Below are 24102 nucleotides of genomic sequence, written 5' to 3' on the forward strand. Positions count from 1 at the left end.
AGCAGACGTCTGGCACTGGTACTGGTACTGGCACTTGGTCGCCTGACTGGCTGGCTGGACAACGCTTTCGCCATGTGTTGGCCTTCTCAAGAGCAGTGGGTGTGTTCCTCGCGGAGATCTGGGGGGCAGGTCCGGGCAGGTTTGTTTACAGCCACCTCCCATTCCCATTCCCATCCCATTTCTATGCTCCCCAAGGAGCACATGGCACATGCCGAAGACCAAGTTAATTGCTGGGTAGATAACCTTGAAATCCTATGATATATACATTCGCCCATGTCGATCGTTTCAAAACTATAAAATAATCAACTTTGTTTAGCTTTCGTTTCATAAAATTTGTGCAAAAAAGCAAGAAAAAACATGGGCCGGCGACCTCCCACCGATCGAAAAGATTAGTTAAAATAAATACATTTATATATGCAGCGTTGTGCAACTTCGATCTGTTTATTTTGGGAACGTGGGAAGCGCGGATGACTCAGGGATTGCAGCCTGCACTTGTTCAGAAAGCGTCGTAAAGTTTTTACTGCCCATTAAATTGTATCCTGGCTATTGGTTTTCGGTGTTGTCATTCGATTTAAGCCCGTTTTGTTTGTTTACTCGGGTTTAACTTAATACACGTTTTAATGGGCTTGCTTTTGATTTATTTGGCACACTTTTGTGAGTGGCGTGCGATATAAAAGCGTAGACAAGCTAATATTTCTCTTGGGGCACACACTGCGTATGAGCTATGTGCAATGTGCGAACATTTGGCAATTTGTTATGCGCTGCGCCCCATGCTTGTAATTAGTTGATAAAATAAGGAATTTGTTTTAAATGTTTGCCATAAATTGCCAAGTCCTCTGATTCGTGTTCTGAAACTCGTTATGCCCATTTCCTGACTTAAACCTTGGCTGGGTGGAGCAGTGCATTCACGGTTCGATTCAGCCTTACGCGTTCGCCACACATTCTCACACCCGATTTATTTATTGTATCTGCGGTGTGTTGCCCACGCCGGCCAGAAACATATAAATTACAAATATTTATTTGCTCTCCGGCGCTTACAAAGTGTGTGCGTGTTTATTTGGACAGCTCGAGAAGAAATCCCCGCGGCGAGGAGTGGGAATTGAATTGGTATTGGGATGGGGATTGGGATTGGGATTGGGAACAGGCTCTGCACCTGGCACACCTTCCGAAATCCGAGCCTCAATCACGAGACAATTAAAAGCCGTTTCGTTTTTCCCGATGGGGCCTCCGTTTAACATTTAAATTCGGGGCAATGAATTTAAAAAACGCTGTAAATTAACCGAATTTACTCGACTGGCCGCCACTTCAAAGGAAGGCGGTTCTTCTGCGAAACCGGTGGGTGGTGGGCGGCACAGAACAGATGGCCCATTCGTGGCAACAAGGTGTGGATGTGGAATACGCCTAAATGGCCTAGCAACTCGCAAGAATGTGAGTGGATCGCAGGGCAGTGGAAAACCAACCATTTCTCTTGTTTATTTTTTATGCGGTTCGCTCAGGTTGCAAATTAAAAAGCTCTACCGGGTTAAATAATCGCCGTGGTGAGTGTAAACAAATGCGATTGGCATCAGGTATGCCAGAAATGCCAAAAAAAGCGAGAAATTTGTTTCCTTCTCACCCACAATCAACAAAGTTCTTATTTCACTTGCGTTTACGATCTTGCCTTATCCGCCGAGCGTCTGAAACTGAGCAGATACAACTCGACGTCCTTGTCTTTGGAGACCGTCAGTGTCAATGACACGACAGCCAAGATTGTGTATCTGTTTGCATTGTGCGGTGGCAGTAGCTCATAAATATTTCAAAACTCAAAATTATCACAAAGAGCTGAGGTACGCACGCGGAATACCAATCGGTGATGCACAGCGCCTTTGTGTATGCAACACTTTGGTGAAAAGTATACCCGAGATTTATATTTGATATATGTATACCGCCTTGGCAGAATTATATATATTTTATTTGCCGGCCGGCTGACCGTGTGCTATCCTCTCATTTTCGCCGGAAGGCAAACAAACAAATCCTAAGGTAAATAAAATTTATCCAGTCAGTCCACCGTTTGTAGTTTGTGTGTTTGCAAGGAAATGTGAATAAACTTGAAATGCCAATAATCGAGATTCACTGGCACTGGATCGATTATTGTTTGCTTTTGTTTGGCGGAGGCTCCGCTGTTATTGTTCTTAAACAATCTTGTTGTGCTTGGCATTGGGAGTGCAGCTTTTAATTGTTTCTGATTATGCATTTGAGTAACGAGTCCCAGTCTGACATTTCAATTGAGCCCCTGCCATACCCAAAACCCATCCTTGTCGCCAGTGCCGATCGAAATCATCATCACCATCATCATCATCAGCAGGCATGTAAACATTGTGTTGACTCGATCGTTAGTTTGATTGGATATCGGAGGGGTCTTCCCCGCCTTGACATCGACAATGCGCTGGCAAATTACATCTGAAGGCGTTTATTTTGAATGGCATCCCGCGACAGTCGAGTCGATCAGCAATACCAATTGAATGCCAAGCGGGCGGTTTGATGAATTGCATTCCCATGGCGCCAGTGGAGTGACCGCTGCTGGGGGACAACCAACCCGTATTTTGCATTGGACCAGTCCATCTACGCCCCTGGCCAAGAGCTTCACGTGACGTGCATCGGGAATGGAGGAATGGACTGGTGCACATCGATTAATCGACCCACGTCCTCCACCGACTTGAGTCATTTGGCAGGGCAGTTTAATTCATCAAGTCAATAAATAGCCATAAATCTATTTTTACACGTTCGCAGTTATGATGAGTGAAATATTTGGGGTAATTAAACGAAAATAGTCAGACGTTTATGTGATTTTTTCTCTGCGCCACACACGCAGACCGAATGCCAGAAGTTACTCACAGGTAAATGGCCAAGGTCTGACTCATTGACCAGGCACACTCTGGGTTGGCCATTGAAAATAGCAAAAATATGTTAGAATATAGAACCGCGAAACACCGCCGAGGAATTATGGATTGGAAAATTCACTTAGGCAATTAAGAGTTGCGGCGGGCAGAAAGAAAACATGCCAGCAGGTGAGATTCATTTATTTTATATGCTCGCCTAGCTGAGAATTATGGTGGCCTGGTGGGGATTCGTTCAAAGTACAATACCTAGAGCCAACTGGGAGCCAAAAGAAAATGGATTGGAATGCCCATTCCCATTCCCATTCCGCATACTATGCTTTGAGAGCAAACAAATCGAAATGGGCTCTGGAATTTCATATGATTTTATGGGAATTTCGAAGATCGGTCCATCTCGAAACGAATCTCCATTCTGGGGACATCTTTCCGCCAGTCTGTCTGTCACTCAAATGCGTTTCGAATCAAGAAACCAAGTGGGGGCGCCTTCGTCATTGTCACTGTCAAAGTCACAGTCACTTGGCATCAAGAGAATTTTAAAAAAGGAGACCTGGACCTGGACCCCCACTGCATTTCGCTGATGTGGAATGGCGCCACATCAATCATCGCATTAAAAAGATGTAAGGAATTAAGCATATCAATCTTGTGCCCGGTCTACAAAGAGGATTTCGCTTAGTGGCCATATCGATTTCCCCGATGCCCAGTGGTTCCAGTTCCCTTCACATTCCTCCTGACTAAGCATGTCTGTGGGAATCTCACAAGACATCGAGTCGCGCCAAGAATTCAAAGCCAAGGAACTTCCAGGGAAATAGACATCAGCAGTTCGAGTTTGCATTAAATTCGGTTCCGGCGAAGCCGACTTCTCAATGGGATATCTTTGCCCAGGGAGTCGCAGATGTGAATACGAAGAGCATGTGCTCCGTCTGGCGACTTGCATTCCGCGAGCTATGCGGAAAAGATTTTGCGAAACCTTCGAGCGATCGCATTTATTCTAATTATTGTCATTTTTTGTTTTACTTTATGTGCAGTGTTAATTTCAGAGCACTGTCTGGAAATGTATTTGTCTCTGTATCTGTATCTCTTTCTGTGTCTGGGCGAGTTTGTCTGGTTGTCTGTCAATTAACCTCAACGCTTTGCGTTGATACTGTAAGTTATGGCTTTTTAATCGCTGAAAATTTGCATGAGCATATGCTGGCCTGGACGGCTGGGCTCGTGCTCGTATTTCAGTCGGTTCGTCTGTCTTGTCCGTCAGTCAGCCAACTTCGCCTCATTACCAGGCCCTCCAGTTGAGTCCATGCCCATGACTCGAGGTGCATGCCAACAGCGGAGTTCGAGCTTCAAAGCTGCACTGTGAGAAAAGTTAGAGGCCTTTTCTGAGTTAACATACTCATATTGTTACATAAAGCAGGGTTTCGTTTCGGCTTTAACATATGTTATGTTATATTAAATAGAATAGAAAAATAAATAAGTAAAATATCGATAATAATAGCTAAAAACAGACCAAATTAAACTATAGTTTGGTAAACATATTAAATGCATTTTAAAAATATTTTTTGAAAGCATTTACAAATTTGAATTCAACAGGTATTTACTTTCTTCTTAGGATGAGAATGTAAGATCCTGTTAAATGAATATAAATTAAGAAAATTATTTTTAAAATGAAAATAATTAAAATTAAATAATATTTGAAACATTTGAAATAATATTCTCTGTTTCGTTAGCATGAAAAGTTTAACCACAAATATAATTTTGAGTTAAAATTAGAATATTTTTGTAAGTGCGTGTGAATATGAATATGAAACTTGGATTGTTACATTTGTTGTTCTCTGTGTGCCTTTGTCAATTCATTCAGATCTCGGAGGCAGTTCCTCTGCATTTCATAAATTATTCATTGCGAATCCCTGCTGCAGCGTCCCATGCGAAATTACTTGCGAGGCGCGCGGACATTTTGTATCTGAAAGATACGTCAGTATACGTCGACATTTGACGGCTGACGTTTGAGGCACGTCACTGACCCCCGACTGCATTTATGAATTTGATTTTGGCGGCGAATCCCGTTTCACTTATTCCCCGAAAGCCCGCCAACGGGACATATGAATCAGCCAGAGCCGAGTATATTTCCCGCATAAGCAGTTCTACATGTGAGTACGTCTGCATGTCTGAGCATATCAAAATTTGGCCAGGTCACTGCACTTTTCAAAACGCGACATTATTTATTGTTCCGAATCGAGATTGGGTGTTGGGTAATTGGGAGCATGAGGAATGGGGAATGGGGGAAAAACGTGATCTGAGTTCTAATTTAACAGACAATTAATAGGTCCTCTAATCACATTTGCAACAGCTCATTTGCTCCGCTTTTGATCCCCTGCCTGATCTTGGGTTTTTTTTTTTGGGCGATACACTCAGGTTCGAGTTCGAGCTTGAGTTCAACGAAGTGAGCTATTTGCATATTTGCTGTTATTGCCCACTGTTGTTGCTGCTGTACCGCCAATGTTGCTGATGTACCGCCAAAGTTGCTGCTGTTGCTAGTGTTGCTGTTGCTGTTGCCGTTAGTGTTGCTGTTGCTGTTGCCACCAGCTTGACCGGCATCATTAATCTTAATGATACGAAAGTTGCGACTGATTAATTTGTTCGATAATTAAAATTGATGGCCCTGCCAAAGGGGGAGGATCTCCTTTTAATCGATCTTACAATAAACGGAAGCGAAGGAAGAGCAATCGAAACGCGTGTGCCGTCCCAAAAAAAAAAAAAATAACAAAAGGCCTTCCACAAACAAGGGGCAAAAAACCAAAAGAGTGAAATAATAAAACACGAACGGGTCAAGTAAAGCAAGTAATCAGACAAATGTTATATTAATGTTTATCGAGAGTTATGGGAATATCAGCGTGTTTTGCTGTCGTGCAACTTCCGACACGTTTCTTTCTCCGGCTTTGTTGACGGCTTTTGTTTTGCATTTGCGTAGTTGTCAGCAAACAGAGTGGCAATAACAACACTTAGATGTGTCTATTAACGCTTTACAATACGACTTTTCCACAGACTGTCTATTGTGATAGCTATATGGGTTCGGAGTGCCTAAAAAGTGCTTCCTAATCGCATACCAATGCACTATGCTAATGCAGATTTATATCATTTTAACACCCGCCACTTAGCTCGAATCTCATAAGAACATTTTCTGTTATTTATTTACGGCTTAGAGATGCTTGTGAAAAATTAACGCCTTTGCTTCGGTTTGTTTTCATTTTTATTTTTTTGTCATTCAAAACATTTATTTATTCGTCGCCGGCTGTTCTCCCAATTCCAAAACATCAAAAAATTGTCACACGAAGAGGAAGAAAATACTTGAGGAATATCTTGATACATTCGCACATGTATCTAGATGTGTAAGTCAAACCTAAGATGTCTAGTCGCAGCTAATAAATAAAACTGAAAATATTTTACCAGACAGAAGCACTCGGATCGGCCCACATGTGCCACAGTTATTATTTTAGTGTTGTCTGCTATTTATTTTTATTTTACATATTTAATACATATTTTATTGGCTTTGTTGTTCCCGCTGCTCTTTTTTCTTGTGCTTTATTTATTGTCAAATTGCTGGTGTATTTTTATAATTTTTGTTTATGTCTTGCATATATCACATTTTTTTATTGCAAGCTTTTCAGCATTTAGCTGTTGCTTTCGCTTTATTTCTTTTGCTTTTTTGGTAGGGTTATTAATCAGTTTTATTGTTTCCTCGTTGTTGTTTTCTGGCCTATTATATTCTAGTTTTTATGGCCATTCTCGAGCCGACAAACGTTCAATTCGCTGCACACAAGAGTTCATTTCAAGCAAATACATATATCAAAATTCTGACACGCTTATGTCTATTAGCAAAAATACACGCAAAAAGAGAACAAAAACTACAAGAAAAAAGTTTAAATAAACATTAAAAAAAACAATGTCAAATATAAAAAAAAATTACTGATCTATTTTGGGACCCGGCATTGGCGTCCTCGATCGCTCTTGTTCCCGTGCATTTCTTTTGCTTTTTTTCGGCAGGCAGTTTCATTGGAAATTTTATTTTCTCATAAATCTAACCTCAAAGCCTCTCGCACTCATCATTTGTCTAAATTTTTTTAGCACAGTTTTTGCTTTTTTTGTTTATTTTTGTATTTTCCCATCATTTTCCTAACGCACATTTCTCTTCAATTTTGTTTGCTTACGCGAACGCTTGAAAAAAGTTAACAAATTAGATATGCTCTTTCTCTATTGGCTTGCCCACATCCTGAAAGAGCTAGAAATTCGTTTGGTATAACTATTTTTAGTAAAGGGCATGTTTACTTAATTTTCGATTTTTATTTTGTTTCGATTCATTTTATTTCAGCAGTGGCGCTGAAATGTGTGAAAGTTTGGCATAAACATTGCTTCAATTTCAATTCGATTCTATTCGCCGTGTAAAATATCTATTAAAAATAGATTTCTTATGCCTGTCGGCATTTTGTATAAAATATTTATCAAGTGCCTGACTCTCAAGAATGCTAGCATCAATTTTAGTAGGCACTGTGTGTAAGCAAATTGGTTTTGTTGTTTTGATATTCAGCATGAGAAGAAGATTAGTTGAAAGTTATGGTATTTAACAGATTTTGTATTTTTCCAGGCGATGAAAAAAATCTAGATGATTATTTCTGGTGCTAAAACTGATCTCCTGCTGTTTAAATTACAGTTGGGCGAGATCTTTTCGGATAAATCTGTCCAATTTGTAAGCAACAATGTACTTTAAAACTTAAGTGTGGCAAAGTTTCTGAAATAAATTTTTTAAATATTCAAAAATAACTTGTAACTCTAGTTCGTAATTTTTCTGTTGCGGTAGGTCATTTATTAAAACATTCACAAGCATTCACATTTAGTGAAACAAAGATAATAAAATAAGCCAAAAATATATTCACCTATGAGTCAATAGCTCGGAAATGACAATTCTTCGCACTTTGATTTTTCTATCTTTTCGAAATATTCACAATATTCGTAGATCAATTCAGGAAATTTTAAAGAATTCACTGAGTTATAAATGACACTTAACCCATTAATCTTATGCAATTAAATTTGGACTATATACGTAAATTATTTGTGCACTTCCGCTGCACTGTTATTATTTTGAAATTTATTTATCCTACTCGAATTATGATATTTATAATTTTCGCTAGGTTCTCGACATGTACAAAATCCCGCGATCGTTCGGCGTTTGCAGCAGTTGTGCAGATCTTGTGCGAAATTTAAAATAAGACTGACGGAGCGTTTTCAGAAACAATCCAAAGTGTGTTCTCATTTTCCCGCTCTAGGTTAGTTTTCCGCGAACATTTTGGCCTGTGTAAACAATCTAACGACGAAGCTGATCGTATCCATTGGATTAAGAGAACAGGTAGTGGTTGAGCATATGTGGATCTTTGCATCCAAGTCAAGATATATAGCTAATAGCTATACAAAAACTCTTTCGAAGAGCTTTCCCTCTCGCAGGAATACAGAGGCTCACGCACCCACCTCTAGCCGAAAGTTCTTTTTCTCGAAAATAATTTTAGAATACACACACAAGACCGTTCTCAAATATGCTTTCTATTTTCTATTCGACTTATTTTCTAGCAGGCCGCACTGTGCCAACGACTAATAATATCGCAGTGCTCGATTGCAACCATCTGCAACGCGATTTGACAATCTGATAAATGCGATGCAAATTACGAAAATATCTCTCAAGAGGAAGAATCCCAGCAATGCTGGCGCCCTGTGGTCGTCGCTCTGCACTTGACCTCGGCGACGCCGGAAAAGTTTATTGTTTCAATTGGCAGTTTGGCGGTGTTCCCAAACTAAATGCAAGTCTGGGTTCTGGGAGGTACTTTCAATACGTATACGTGCCCTGGCATAATGGCTCTGGAGCCTGAGGCTGAGGCTAATTTGGGGAGTGCCTTTGTGGTTCGTTAGGTTGGCATTGGCACCAACGCCCTACTCGTGCGAATTTATGACCAAATAAAATCGGTACGCCCCTGACAAAATGCTGGGGCTTTTCTGAAAATTGCCGATGGCTGTTCCGCTTTTTGGCTCTAATTGCCAAACGTCTATGACATTCGCTCGTGCCTCGCCCGCACTCTGTGACATGAGGCAATAATTCTGAGATCCGACCGACATGTGGGAGCGTTGATCTCGGTGGGTATTTTCGGACCAATGACTTGGTATTCGTGGTCTTCCAGGAAGTATGCAATTTATTATGCAAACTGCTTCTCTAGCATCCAATGGCCTGGCTTTTTTGCACTCAAATTAACTCTAATTTATGGCACTGTCCCTGAATCGGTGACATTAATTCGTTAAAATATATATGAAAATATAGATGTTTGGCTTTATGATGATCAAACTTGCTCAACCAGCGATTATTATTTCGCTAATTTGGTAGTTTTAATTTTCTTGTCTTATTGCATCTCGAATGCTGGGGGATTGTTTGGTCGATGATCTGAGTGCGGAGATCCTAGCCCACTAAATGGCAAACGCCCCAATAAAAAAGCTCTTAACGTTTGCCTTTGTTTGTTATGATTTCCTAATTAGCAGCATATCAAATCATAATTAGGCACTAAAAGCATCTTTTATTGTTGAAACTACTTGCAGAATTTGAAAACAAGGCAATAACTCTATGCTGCGCGATTGGAAAGCATAAATTCGCTAGTAACTTTTGCGGTGAAGAGTATTAATATTAAGACGTTGTGGCAGGCAGTTTTACGATCCGCCAATTGAGGTCGCAACTTGGCTACGATAAAAAATAATTGAGAGTCGGCCAACAAGAAGCCGATTTACGACAACACTGGTCCACTGTTTAAATAAATGACTACTGCTGCTGGTGGATTTACAATTTCAATTTAGGGGAAAGAACGCCCAAGCAGTTCGCCTACCTTAATGACCTCCAAAAAGGCGATGGGTGGAGGAGCTTTCTGCTGTCTTTCCAGGGGAAAGTCCCCGCTGGTAGCCAGCATTTTGCGGTACATAGTCCCTAATTGATTGCACCTATTTTTCACTGTTCACTTTTACTGCGTAGGCGTCTTCCTGCACTCTGTGACCACCGATTTAGCACTGAAATGTCGCGCAGACGCAACGCCAACTTGCAATCACAATGCCACGATCTCGGGAGAATTGCAGCGACAGCAGCAACACCGAAAATTAAACGAACTCGCGATCTCGGGTTCACTAAACTACGGTTGCATCGGCTTCGCCTGCGCCTTTGCAATTTGTAAGGCGTTTAAGTGGCCAAGCCTCGCCACAAATTAGGAGGTCCTTGCTCTGCAGACAGCATGCAGTATCGGCTATGGCTATAGTGCTGCGATCGCTGGATCGCGACTGGATTCGCGTAGGAGGAGCAGGCAAATATGATCAGCTCTGCGTCACGCGAGCGACTGAAAGATCACTTGTGTTGGTGGCAGGCGGATGGCGCAGATGCTGGTTTTTGACTCGGCCACAGCTGCTCCAGCAAGAAGAACAAGAGCAGCACCAGCAGCAGCAGCAGCAGCAACAACAGACACAGCAGCAACATCACAACAGCAACAGCAACAGCAACAATACAATGTAGAAGACAAGAAAGGGCGCTGTCGCTGTCATCTGCAGTATCCGATTTTCGGATGGTGTTCATTGTATATTTATAATACCCTAATGAATTATTACAGTTTAATGAAAAATGGGCTGAAATAATTACGGGGTCCGTGGCGTCTGATTGAATAAGTTTTGTGGCTGAAAACAACAGCACTCGCCGCTCTTAATTACAACAACTGTACAAACACTAATGAGAACACTGGATGGTTTTAACAATTCGCGGTCTCAGCATGGCACATACTATATTATAGCATATTATACCATAGGCCTGGTGTTTGCATACCCCACATACGTCGAACACTTGGGATATGGAATATGCAAACGTCGAAAGCAATCATAAAAGTTGGTGGTGCCCTGGAGAGTTAGCCTTAACAACATACATGACATTCCAGCCTTTGTCGATACGCATCACAGGGGAATGGGAATAACAAGGGGGTATTTAAGACCCTTTTTCTGGCTGAACTGGAGGGCCTGTTTGGGTACTTATTAACGCTTCATTAAATTTCCGTTTGCGCCCACAAAGTAAATGCGAACCGACAGCCATGAAGTTTGGCAGCCAAGGGCCTCGATCGAAGGTTAAGAATTCGGAGTAGGGAATACTTGAGAGTAAAACAGGTTTCGCAATATTCAGCGATAAGGCGGATTCCTCCAGAGAACTCGCTGGTCAGCAATCGCAACCGATAAGATCCAAGTTAATTGAGGCTGGCAAGTGCCGTGGCCAGAACTTTGAACCGGAACTGAGCCCAAAAAGCAAATAATTAGTAAATGTTTCCCCATTTTGTATTGGCCAGCGAAAGGATCAGATAAGAGAGACCAGCTTGCTAATTGCCAAATTATTTAAACTGCCCGAAATGCTAATTGTTGATAACCAGAAAAGCCAATATATGGCCGAACTAATTAAGCTGCGATGATCAAGCCAGCTTAAACCGATTAGATGGCAGGGCATAAATAAATATTCTGGATTCTATAGGGTATCTGCACGTGGACGCTTACTTATCTCCCACATTCGAACAGTTGTGAAAAGCTGATGATGATTACCACTGAGACAGTTCTCATACGCAACTGATTGCGGTCCGAAAAGAAATCAACAAAATATAAACCATAAAAATTAATAAATTTTTCGTATTATATTATTACGCACGAGAAACAAAAAGGCCACAACAAAGACAATGAATTGAACCGAAGACCAAACATAACAAAAAAAAAAGGGGAAAGAGACAAAACTGCGCCAAGATCATGGTGATGGCAGTTGTCAGTTGCCAGTTGGCCATTGAAAGCCGCGCTTGAGGCTTTCGGCTTTCGGCTTTGGTTTTTTGGGCCTGGTCGGGTTGGGTTTTTTTGAGTTTTGAGCTTGGAGTTTTTGGGCTTTAGGCTTTAGGCTTTGCGTTGCTGCGACTGTTCAATCCATCAAAAGAGATTATATTCATTAACTAGGCGAGCGGCCGGCAACAAGACTGGAACTTCGATGGCGCTGATGGCCACTGTACTGCTGGAATTTATTAATTTTTTTGACAGTTCTCATCAAAATGTGTTGAAATTACTATTATTATTTGTATCTGTGTCTGCTGGGTGAGCAAGGGGTTTTACAAGAATAAGAATCATCTAACAGCTCCACTGGCGCGCATGACAAGACGAAATTCTCGGTATTCAATAGCCTCGATCTGTGGACTCCATTAACAGGCGTTTTTTTATTTCTGACAATTAGACGCCATCAAAATTAATGTCCGTCCTCCTTAATTCGCTCTGAATTTGTCCGCATCTGTTCGATAAGTCAGCGCCTAACGCACTTGACATTCAAATTATGAAAGTTTGGTCATCCAAACTTGTGGCCTTGGCTTCCCGCCGATCTTACATATATCGCCGATCCACCAGATTTAAATACAGATTCCTGCAGCTGTCGGATGTGCTCAGGCAATTAGTTTGTTTTCACTTTGACATGTTTACAAGCGATTGGCCCGGTCTAGAGTCCGATAATTATGGGGAGCAGATGGTTTCCCTCACCGACATTTGGGGAAGGCGTAAAAAACGATCATCCGTCCCTAAGAGATTTGTAAATAGTATCGAGAGAGCAGGGTGCTTAAGGGCCAACTGCGAATGTGCCCCAGAGATCCGTCCATTGTGATGTTTTACAGTCCGACCTCGGCGACAAATGAGGAAATGATTTTTGGAGCTCTACCGAAAATGTTTTATTAATGGGGACCAAACTTAAATTTGATTGCTCGCAACAATGGCGAGGCAATTATTGCTTTAATTTTAATTGCACGACGTTTAGCACGGAAAAGGAGCGACTGCTTGATCTCATCATGCAAATTTGGCAAATGGAACCACTTCGGCTTTTATCTGTCTATCGATTCGTCTCCGAATCACTACCAATTTGGTAGCTTGCCTCGCAAGTGGGCTAACCAGTGCAGTCGAAGGCTTTATTTCGTTGTGACCCGATGAGGGCAGGTGAAGCAAATAAGGCATTTTATAGACGCGATTTAATATTTATGAATATTAATAATTGTTATTCCGTTTGGCGGGGGGCACAAGTGTATTCTATTTGGTAACCTAACGAGATCCACTCGAGGTTGATGTACTTGAAAAGCAGTGAATGTACACACGAACGCTCTTGTTGAGCAAACAGACCCACATACTCGAACTTAGTCACAGACTGTGTTTTCTTAGTGGGTAGTGCCGTAGTTTCACAAGTAACTAGTTGGCTTGGCTTGGCTTGGCTTGGCTTGGCTCCTCCACCTGCGTCGTGGCCACTCTTGATCAGAAGGTGTGCCACACACACACACTCCATACCCGTGCCCTAGTGCTATCTGCTATGTGCACAGCTCTTCACAACGCACATCTGCTCGGAGACCGGATTATGGATACCCACCGATCCAACGATCCAACAATCCATCGATCCATCGATCCATCGATCCACCGATCCACCGATCCAGCGATCCACCGATCCAGCGATCCATCGAACCATCGATCGTATCGTTCGATCATGGATTGCAAAATCAATGGGTCGTACTATCCATACAAATGTGTTTTACTGCCAGACATTCGTCGTTTATCGATTTGCATTGTCTGCCGTTTAACGGCGTTCATTAACCGCGGGTATTTATGACCCCCAATTCCAGCTACCACGTTCTTATTCTAATTTTTCTAATTTGGCATAGGTCTGCCATCAATCTACTTAGCATGGCCATTGGCCATTGGCCATCGATCGATTGCCGATTCGATTGTCACGCTCGGCATGACAAATTGAACAAGAGTTCATTTGTGGGTGGATATTATGTGGACCCGCTGCCAGCAAGTCTTTCGGTCTTTTCACTCAGGGCAAACAAACTAGTTTCTCGTTTCTCGCGGACACTGCGATTCTGGTGCCCTGGGCCAGCGACCAAATCTGACCCAATTTCCTTGACACATGCCTGGCAGGTTTACAAACAAAAACTGTTACGGTTAACAATAATTAATTCTGTTTCTGCCCGCTCCGGCGGGGCGTTGGCAGTTCTCATTATTTGGCCGCTGTCGCTTTTTCCCCTATTGCCGATTTCATTAGGCCATAATTGAGTTTAGTTGTCAGTTTGTCGGTTTGTCAGTGAGCCCATAAACACGGACAGGCGCCCTGGGGCCAAAAGCCGGGCAAACCACATCGCCACCACCGCTGGAGACCCAGGTTTTTGGCGCTAAAGAGCACCATCAGCTCGCGGCCACGTTCATTGAGATCTGCGGATGGCGGATCGCGAATTATGAATTGTGAATCGAGAACCCCAGCCACGGAGTTCCCACGCCTCGAATTGTTCACGCACGCCTCTATACACAACAAAAAGAAAGAGTTTTACACTCCAACTCGACTATTAGATACCTGGTACCTAAAACAGTCCTATAACGACTTATAAATTTATGCCTCTATGAACCATATTTTATTATTTGCAATCCTTATTTTACCATCTTACTCTAGTAAAAGTATACTATACTAATTAATCTAATTAATCCTTATCAAACCGTAGAACTATGCTGGGCACTACTTTTATTCGTAAACCTATTCACGGGGATGTGGATTAGAATTACCATCTTCCTTTAACTCATTGTAGACCTAACTATGATATTGATTATCCTTTTAGAGTGCTGTGTAATAACTATACTAGACTATACCATATTATTTCTACAAATTTAGCACAAAATTAGTATTAGTATTTTATTTCGTCTGTCCGTTTCTATATTGTTCCTTTTATTTCTCATTGATTGGTGTCGAAAGGGCTTCTTTTTTGTGCCGATCATAGTGCATCAACGTCCGAAAAAAAAAATTTGAGTGCTCTTTGATTGTTATATTAAACTTGCAAGAGCTCCATTACTGACGCTGGATTCTACGATTTATACTATATAATATATAACTAGATTCTACGATTTATACTATATAATATATAATATATATAGTATAAATCGTAGAATCTAGCGTAAGTTCTCCTATCATCCCAAAATATTTTTTATTCGAAGAAGTTCAAAGGAAGGCAATAAATAAAGTGTTCACGGTTCAAGCCATTACTCATAAATTATAAAGGCAAATAGGGCTTTCACTAGTATTAAAAATATCTGCAGAGCTTAACAAGGCATGAAAATGAATTAAAAGAATCATTAAGAAGATATGTGATGGTTGCATATATAATATATATTGGCTTCCCTAGATCCAAGCTAATATATTAGACTACATCATTAATATTTTCACTTACAAGTACCGAGGATAACCGTCGATCCGTACAGCTGCGATCTGTAACAGCCCCGGACTTTCGCCTTCTAGCTTATATTATTGATATTGTGGATATTGATGCAAATTGATTTGGCGGCCAGCAGGCTCTAAATAATGAATTCCATAATGTTTATGAAGACCAGATGCGTTTGGCCAGTGGGTGGTGGTGGGCTGGTGACTGCAGGCAGATAGCCAAATAGCCTACTGGCCAACTAGACAGATAGCCGAATGGGCAGACAGGCAACGGCCCACAGGCTGCGGACTGGGCAATAACATAATCATAATCATAATAAACACATCCGATCGACGGCCAGCACGTGTGTGTGGTGCTCTGTTTGGGCTGATTTCTCGCTTTGGTAATGACCCAAATACGCCTAATGGTCGTTTAATTATTGTACGACAGACAGCGACAGCCGTTGCCGCACAGGCAGCAGCATAAATACAACTAATTGTACAATAACAAGGCGGGCAGCGGGTAATTGTATTTGTATTGGCCCAAGCGACTAATTCGCAGGCGAGCACAATCGTAATTATCAACTAAATGTTGGCCCCTCCACCATTGGCAGCGCCACCTAGTGGCCATCATCATCATCTTTCGCATTTGACAAACTCAAGTTGAAGCTGTTGCCGAACACAGTAATTTGTTTATATTGTACAGCAATTGACACGCCTGCTTTACCGAAATTTGTGGCCATTGTCTGGAGTGCTAAAATTATAATAAGGGTGCTTAGGCTTTTTAAGTTTATTTTTACGTTTTGCCACCTTTGACGCACTATCTTTACGGCAAAGGCTGAATTTTGCCCCTGGAAATATAGAAGCAAATGCTTAGCAACTGTTTGCGCGAGTGTACGTAATACATGATATATTGTGGCTGTTTGACCGACCGGGAGTTTATTTTAATCTTAAATTGATTTCCATTTAAACACGCCCCAATATTAATTGCCAAAGGCTATTTGGCAGCGGGAATCCGAGCATCACGGTGCTCATGTTCCTACTTGCGTAAAAAGAATTTCTTGTTCCGTTTAAATTTGCATTTTATATAAAAACGGAATGGCCAATATTGTGTAGCGTGTGTACGTGTTAAAAATATATTTGTTTCAACATATGGGTAAGTGCAGTTGCGTAAATAATAAATAGAACGGGCCAAGTTCACTTAGAACATGTTAAATTTATAGATGTTCAAAACGGAGGTCTATTCAATAATTAATCAAGCCTTTTTTTTTCTCGGGAGCGTAAATAATCCAACATGGGTTCAAAGAGTTTGGGGAATTTTATTAATTTTAGGCTGAAAAAGTCTTATCAGCTCTTCATAGCTGCCAAAAATAGAAGGCACAATTTTATTAATTGTGTTTAATGTTATAAAAAAAAAAAAAACAAAAAGTATGTTTGTCTAGCCGAGCAGCTGAGCAGCCAACGTGCTGCAGCTCAGGGCCCCAGTTGACCGGGAAAATAAAACAGATAAGGGAGCTGAACTTGTTGCTATCAGCATTAATTAGCAGATCACATCGATCGCACGCACACAAGCTACGTTTAAGTACACAGAAAAAAAAAAACAGAATACAACATACAAAGCAACTTATCACATCATCAAAATGTTTTTAGGCATTTCGTGAAACTAATATCGCATGCTAACTAAAAGACTGTCATAACATAATTTAGCCATAAACCCGTTTTTTCATGGTGTTATATTCTCGTCATGTCCAGTCGATAAAAACTATAATAACAAAAGTTGTATATATAGAGCGGAAATATTTCCGCATCTTGATATAAAAAACAATCGTATGATAGTGTATTTTATTTATAGCTATTTTCAAACATTTTACTTTAAAAGGATGGTGTATTCATATTTTAAATGGAAGTTGAAATGGAAACGAATTCGAGCTGAGAAAAACACTCTCTGTAAACAAATGTTTCTGTGTATTCACATGCCCTGTAAGATCCCGCTTATGAAGTAGCAGCATGGTTTAAGATGTGTGCTTTGCGTTGCTAAACATTTGGGTAAATACCAAATTTGCCGTGACGTGCACTTCTGTCACTGCAAATTAACACCTATCTATCACCTGCCAGCTGATCGAGCTAAGGTCTATGGATAGGTTCGTTTAAAGCCCTAGAACGTACTAGATAGCACGTGTGTGGTCCTAGGTCTATGTAAGATACATTGCGGAACGCGTGTGAAATTTAACAGATACAAATTGGAAAACCCCCCATACCAGCTATAATTTTTTACTAGCAACTACAAACTATATAGTATATAGTAACCAAACTTATGTAAAGACTGTAATGCAAGAAAAAATACAATAGCAAATAGTTTTTATTTAGAGTAAAGCTGATAAGGTGGAAAAGATACTCTAACTTTAGAACAGATGCAGTGTTATAGATACGCAAATACAATTCAAGGTGATCTGTATTGCAGGATAATATGTCTTATCTGTTTGGTACAATATTGCTTAACCAACAAATAAACATTTATATTTCTTGGCAGATTAGACTCTTGGCTATCAACATGGATACAATGTTAAAAGGCGAGATATTAAAATAAAGCGACGAGCGAAATGTAAATAAATAATAAATAAAACAGGTCGATTTATTAATGACTTCGAATTGATTTTCTATGCAAATGACAATCTGTTTTGTTTTAGGTTGCCGCTCAGTTGCCGAAACCGTTAGGCAAATGGCCTGCGGCAGAGATGGCGAATATTCGATTTCACCAAACGGAGGGCGTGTGGCAATAATGCGATTATACGTTATATTTATAAATGTCAGGTATCGCTCGGGGTTCCCAGAAGAACGGGGCTGGGATGAGAGCTCCGGGAACTGCATGATACCACCACTGGGCGTATACGTGATGCGCCATCAAATCGACATCACTTGCCCCATAAATCATGCCACCCAAACGAAAGGGTATACATACATTTATATACAAAATAACACCCCTCATAGATCGCAGTCCAAGAACGGCAATTTCTCGTCTAATTCCGAGGAATCGAAACAAAGGCAATCCACAGCAAATATCCGAATTCCTCCTCCTTGAAATATTAATAAAAAAAAAAAACGAAGCAGCCAGAGAACAATAATAAAACAATAACGAAAATAAAAAGGCGATGCCATTAAGGAACCTTCTTTTTGTATTTAGATCGCGAACTGCGTTCGGCTTATGCTGCACCCATCCGCGTCCGATGATAAAGTGACGATGCCCCAAGGTTTCCAAATTGCTTTCAAATAAATGCCGAGCCCGTCGGCCCAGCTAAACCACTTCTGACTTCTGAATTCAGAAGAGTTTAGCATATGAATAAAGACGCACCGCCCCAAAGAGTCCGTCCTCGTCTCGACCGAGTCCCAAATTTATATGCAAAGCGGCAGTATCGATAATGCCGCGATGATCCAGCTCCAGCTCCATTTGCTGCCTTGATCGTGAAGATGGGAGCGATGATGCCACCAGCAGCGGGGCGAAATAATTAAAAGAGTGTCGTTAAAAATAAAATATAATGGACTTATGTAAAGTGATGTTACACGCTCAGGCTCGAAATGGTCACAAACGCGATAAGACGGCTCACAACAAATGGCAGCAAATAAATAAAAAATCATTAAGATAGGCAGGTAAAGGTAAGTCGGGTCTGGTCTGGTCTGGTCCGACCCGTCCTACTAGGGATGGGGCTTAAACTAAACACCAAATAAAGCATTCAAATGGGCCCAAAGACAATCAAGACGAGATGAAACCAGCTTGTGCTCTATGGGCGGTTCCAACGTTTGATGTAAGCCCACGAGTCAGTTTAACAAATTTTTATTTACCAAAAAAAATCGAAATAATTTGTTGAAAAATTCATTCAAGACCTGCGAGACCAGCAGAGACACAAGATACAAAATCGATAGAAAAATCAGCCGAATGTGAAGAAAAATTGGACAGGTAATTATTAGAGGTGTTTTCGCCTTGAGTGGATTAGCTTGGCAGCCGGGGATGGACACTGGCCCCCAATTATGCTAATACCCCGCCGAAAAAGGCCGCTAAAATCCATATTTAAATTATTAACACAGAAACCCCGGCTGGGCCAACACCGAATTCGGTTTCCGAAACCAACTCCTAGCCAGATTGAACATGTTTAACATTAATCTTGACTGATAAATTAAAAAAGAATTAATTAAAATGAGCAATCACTTGTCAGGTTTGGAATGGCTTTAAGATGTTTTCCCATACTCTTTCCATAGCTTATACTAAATGTATAAGTAAATATTTAAAATGCCTATGATGAATCTTTTATAAACAAATACAAGTAGTAATATATCTACTTGTAAATAGATAATAATATTGTATAGGATTGACTAAAAAGCAATAATAAGGATAAAATAATTTGTTATTTGTAAGCACTATTAAATTTACAAATTTTTTAAATATAAAAAGAGCATACTATAGTCGGCTTCCTTTCATAAAATAATATTTAAGATTTTTATAAACATTTTTTCATAATTCTGACAGTATTCATAAGATAGAAAATGAGCACTTGGGACTTTGCTCTTGTGGGTAACGTGGGTGGTTTCCCGAGGGGAGGGGCGGGGGATGCGGGCCTTCGCAGAAGTGTTTGCATGCAGATCACGTATGTATCTTCTGCCGAAAAAAATATATAAATTAAATTCAAAATAACCAACGAAAAACATAAGCACAGCACCCTAAAGTCACGCCGCGACATCACACTTAAAATTATATGGTCGTTTTTTTTAGCTTTTTTAGTTGAAATTATTTTGCGGCCTGTTGTTATTGTAACTCGTTTCTTTTTTGTTCCCTGACGGCGTTAATATTCCGACAAATTATTTGTCACCCCTCCATTCGAAGGGCTGCAGAGGCACGCCCTCCTAATTTGCATACGAATTGGCATTCAGAATGGTTATTTATAGCGTTAATCACCGAAAGCCGAGCTGAATAATTCACGATCATTACACGTAGGCTACAATCCGATTTTCTGCAGGCTCTTCGCGGGTCATCCGTCTAGTTTCGGATGGCAATACTCACCAGAAATTCGTCGACACCCACATATTGAGTGGTACTTCGCTGGGATCAGTAAAACATGTTGGCGACTGACAAATGTTCAATTTCAGACTTCTTTTCTTTGCATTATTTTTCTCATTTTTAATGTCAATGAACGCCACAAAAATTTTCTTCATTTTTATTTAAAGTAGACGAAATAAATTGAAGACAAAATGAATAGCGAGAAGCTAAGGGGACAGAGAAACACGCGCAAGCAACGACGTACGACTCACCAAAAAAAAAAAAAAGCCAAAACAAAACAATAACAAAAACCAAAAAAAAAAAATAAATATTCAAATTCTACACATTGTGCAAATTTTCGTAGTTGAAATACAAATTGGACAGAGCACCCCAATACAGGGAGAATTACTTACAGCAAGTGTTCCTCGAAACAAGGCGCCACATAAAGAATTAGAAAATTCTATTTTCAAAACACAGTGCACAGTACACACATACAGAACTATTCGAACCGCACTGAAAATGTCACAATTTTTCATTTGCTCCCCAAAAGCAAATGGGTGAATATATATATTACATATACATAAGTATGGACTATATAGACAACAAGCAACGATCCCAAGGGGGTTACGTTACACATGGCCAGCAGCAGCGGCAGCGGGTCGTTATCAGTTATAGTCCGGCTTACGGACTTCCTAATTCGCACCCAACATTATGTATTATGTATTCATGAGTCCCGGGTTCGTGATGTTTTTCAAACTTTACATTGCCCGCCCCGTCGGACGTTGATAAAATTCTAATGGCCTGTAAGTCAGTAAGCCATGTTTTGGGCATGCTTCCACATTTGTTGTTGTCACGTCCCGAACAACTAGTTTTCACACCTTGTTGGGCTCTGTAAATCTTAATTATCTGCGGTTTCCACCCAGTTCGTGTAATTGAAATGGCATTTCCCCAATGCGAACTTGAAAATGTGCAGCACATTTGCATGTAAATTTGGTTAGACTAATAGGTAGAATACAGTTCGTACACCCTACTCTGCGATATCTACTAACCAGACAGGGGCGTCCACTTTTCGCTAGTATTGTTATATAGAGTGTCTTAAATTGTTTTTATTTTTTATGCGACTGCCACCTTGCTTAGATAACTTTTACTTCTTATCTGAGGTGAGACATGTGCTCAGATGCAGAATCAACTTTCCCGAAAAGTGTTGCTGCAGAGTAATCGCGATAAGGCTTTGGCGGAAACACACGTCTAAAATATCAGCAGTCCCTCCGCCTGACGTAAATGGATGGATGGGTCCAGTGAGTCAGTAAAAGAGCAATAAACTAGTTTTTTTTTTCGGCCATCGAATTTGGGGGGATGCACTGCGTGGATAAGTCACTCGGATCTGGAACGAAGTGCCAGTGCTCCCGACTGCACACGTTGCACGGTGCACTATGCAGTCGCTTTGAAGTCGTCGAACGGTGAGGTCGCCGAAAATCGAGCCCGAATCGAGATCTACTTTTCCATTGAGTGTGCCGTTGTGCAGTGAAGCGTGTGAATTCAAATGCGATGGCCACCGCGTCGTCGTCGCTTTCTTTGTGTCCCAGCGGTATTTAATCAAAATCAAAAAGTGAGCCACGAATAGAAATAAAAAGCCAAAAAAAAAAAACAATGCGGCATACAAAAACGAGACAAGCACACCAAAATATCGACAAATCAAGCGAAATTATAAAAGAAAGGAAAGAACTCAACACATCGATGTGGAATCAATGCAATAAATTAACTTGAATTTGGTTTTCGCTTGGCCAGCCGATTTCGATAAAGCAAAAAGAGAGGAATACAAACAAAAATAAATGAAAAATCATAAAACAAAAGGCGGTAGAAAATCCCGGTCTGCGAATTCGATCGCCATGAAATGCGAGGCGGTAGGCTAGACCTCCAAGCGCACACAAATTTGTCGGTCCCAGGACCCATGTACCTGTCTGTCCAGCAGCGGTCCCGAGCTTATGAAGTCCTTCTTCGGGGAGTACAGCTCCGGCGGTGGTCCTTTGAAGGAGTACCGCAGGCCGGCATCGTCAAGGTCGTTCGCCGCCCCCCGCAGACAGCAGACAAGGTCCTCCTCGTCGGCGTCGGTGAAGAAGGATGGAAAGGGCTCTCCGGCTCCGGGGGATTCGCAGACGGTGGTGCTGTTGGTCCGGATGCTGTGGCCGGATGTGGTGGAGCGGAGCGTGGTGCTGGCGTATGAGTAGGCTGGAGACTTCGAATGGTCCTCCTGCTCGGGCAGCAGTCGATGGCACTCGGCCTCCTGGCCGGCAGTTTCCGGCGAACCGGCTTCCGGCATGGACATGGTGATCGGATGCACGGGTAATGGTAACCACGGACTCTGGCGATTCCAATCTCCCGTGGCACGTGCAAAAATGCCCGCGAAATCACAATCGCAATCGCACAATCCACTGTGCGTATACGCTGGCTGGCTATATGTATATGTGTACACTTTTGCTGGCTCTTTGGCTTTGCTTATTTTGTTAATTGAAATGCGAGCGTCTCGTTCCGTTGCCGTGGGCACCGCACCCGCCAAAGAAATGAAAAAGAGTAGACTTCGGCTCGTGGATATTAAAAACGACTCACACTTATGGCTGCGATTAGCTAAAATAAACTACTTTACTTCTAGAGCGATTGTACGATCTCATGATGAATCTTTTTGCCGAATCACAGAATTCGTGGCGGGCCAATGTTATGCTTAAACTTCACACACCGCGCTAAATGCATTCACTTTCGAGAGCTGCACCATTAACTTGGTCACCTTTGGCATTCTGGGTTGGCTTTCTTTTCGGCAGTGCCCGTACTATTACCAGTGGCAGTGGCTGTTTTTGTTGGCTTTTCGATGGCGAAGGTTGTCAACAGCAGCACCATGTCAGAGTTCACAAGAACGCGCCGATCGGATGGCATATTATCGTAGCGCCGTCGACATGGCTGGACAGGATTCACTGGCGCGTAAGTATAGGTCGGTTTTATTTTTGGGATCGAAATTGGATTTGGAATCGAAATTTGGAATCGGAGTAGGAATTAAACTCAAGCAATTGCCGCGCGCGCAAACAAAACGAAACAGACGAGAACGAGGCGGCTGACCAAGTGCTACAACCAGACAAAATGTATCTGTATCTGGCGATGTTTCGTTTCGACTCGCTTGAGTACCCGCTGTGGACTAAACGCTCGAGTCCGCCAGCAAATCTACGATCGCTCACAGAGTCAAAACGCTGCTCTCTCGCCGCTGATACGCCTTGTACATTCATATATAGGGATATGGCACAACCAACTGAGCTTTAAAGACTCAAGGGAATGGGTCTTTGGCGATTAAGATTAGCCACAGGAGCGTTTGGAATTTCACATCCCGAAAAGATATCAGACGGCACTCTGGACCACGTACTCCCATACCATATAACATACGATCTCACACGATCCCCAACGAAGTTAGCCGGTGTTGAAAGAGCGGGAGTTAAAGAGCTCCATACCGAAGAGAAAGCAACTCGTGGCGAGCGCAGCTTAAAAGAGCGCTCGAGCTTTCTCTTAAATTCCCTCTTTATTTTCACACACATAATCCGCACATGTGGTTCGCAAGGTTCCATAACCTTTAGAGTGCCCAATTTTTCTTATCTTTGTATATGTTTGATCAGATAAGATCCTAATCTTGGCGTAGTAACAATTTTCGCATCCGATTCTGTGGTCCAGATGGGGATTTGATCAAGAATCCGTTTTCAGTTAATCGATAGAATAGTTATTTATATTATGTTTTTATAAAAATAATTTAAATTAAGTCTTACATTTGGTCAAAACATATCTAAAGAAAAATTTTTTAATTCGAATTTATTAACTTATTGAATACTTTGGACTTAGTTATTTTGTTTATGTTTGGTTATTTATTATTTGCTATTTGTTGGAAATAATCCGTA

General features: G+C 41.3%; 1 protein-coding gene across 3 annotated transcripts in view; it reads right to left on the bottom strand.

Moving 5' to 3' along the window:
- The window catches only part of LOC108044702 (A disintegrin and metalloproteinase with thrombospondin motifs 1), a 37963-nt gene extending 14619 nt beyond the window's left edge, over window positions 1–23344 (bottom strand). The window contains exon 1 of one of the 3 annotated variants that reach the window (XM_017123797.2): window positions 22131–23344. In XM_017123797.2, coding sequence (XP_016979286.2) covers window positions 22131–22499 — 369 coding nt within the window. In that variant the 5' untranslated portion in view covers window positions 22500–23344. Of the gene's footprint in view, window positions 1–7795; window positions 8288–9775; window positions 10304–22130 lie in introns of those variants that run through there. The other 2 variants (XM_017123798.2, XM_017123799.2) reach the window with 2 other exon arrangements.
- Window positions 23345–24102: the final 758 nt, after the last annotated feature.

The sequence above is a fragment of the Drosophila rhopaloa genome, unplaced genomic scaffold (genome assembly GCF_018152115.1).
Source record: "Drosophila rhopaloa isolate 14029-0021.01 unplaced genomic scaffold, ASM1815211v1 contig_167, whole genome shotgun sequence".
Taxonomy (NCBI): domain Eukaryota; kingdom Metazoa; phylum Arthropoda; class Insecta; order Diptera; family Drosophilidae; genus Drosophila; species Drosophila rhopaloa.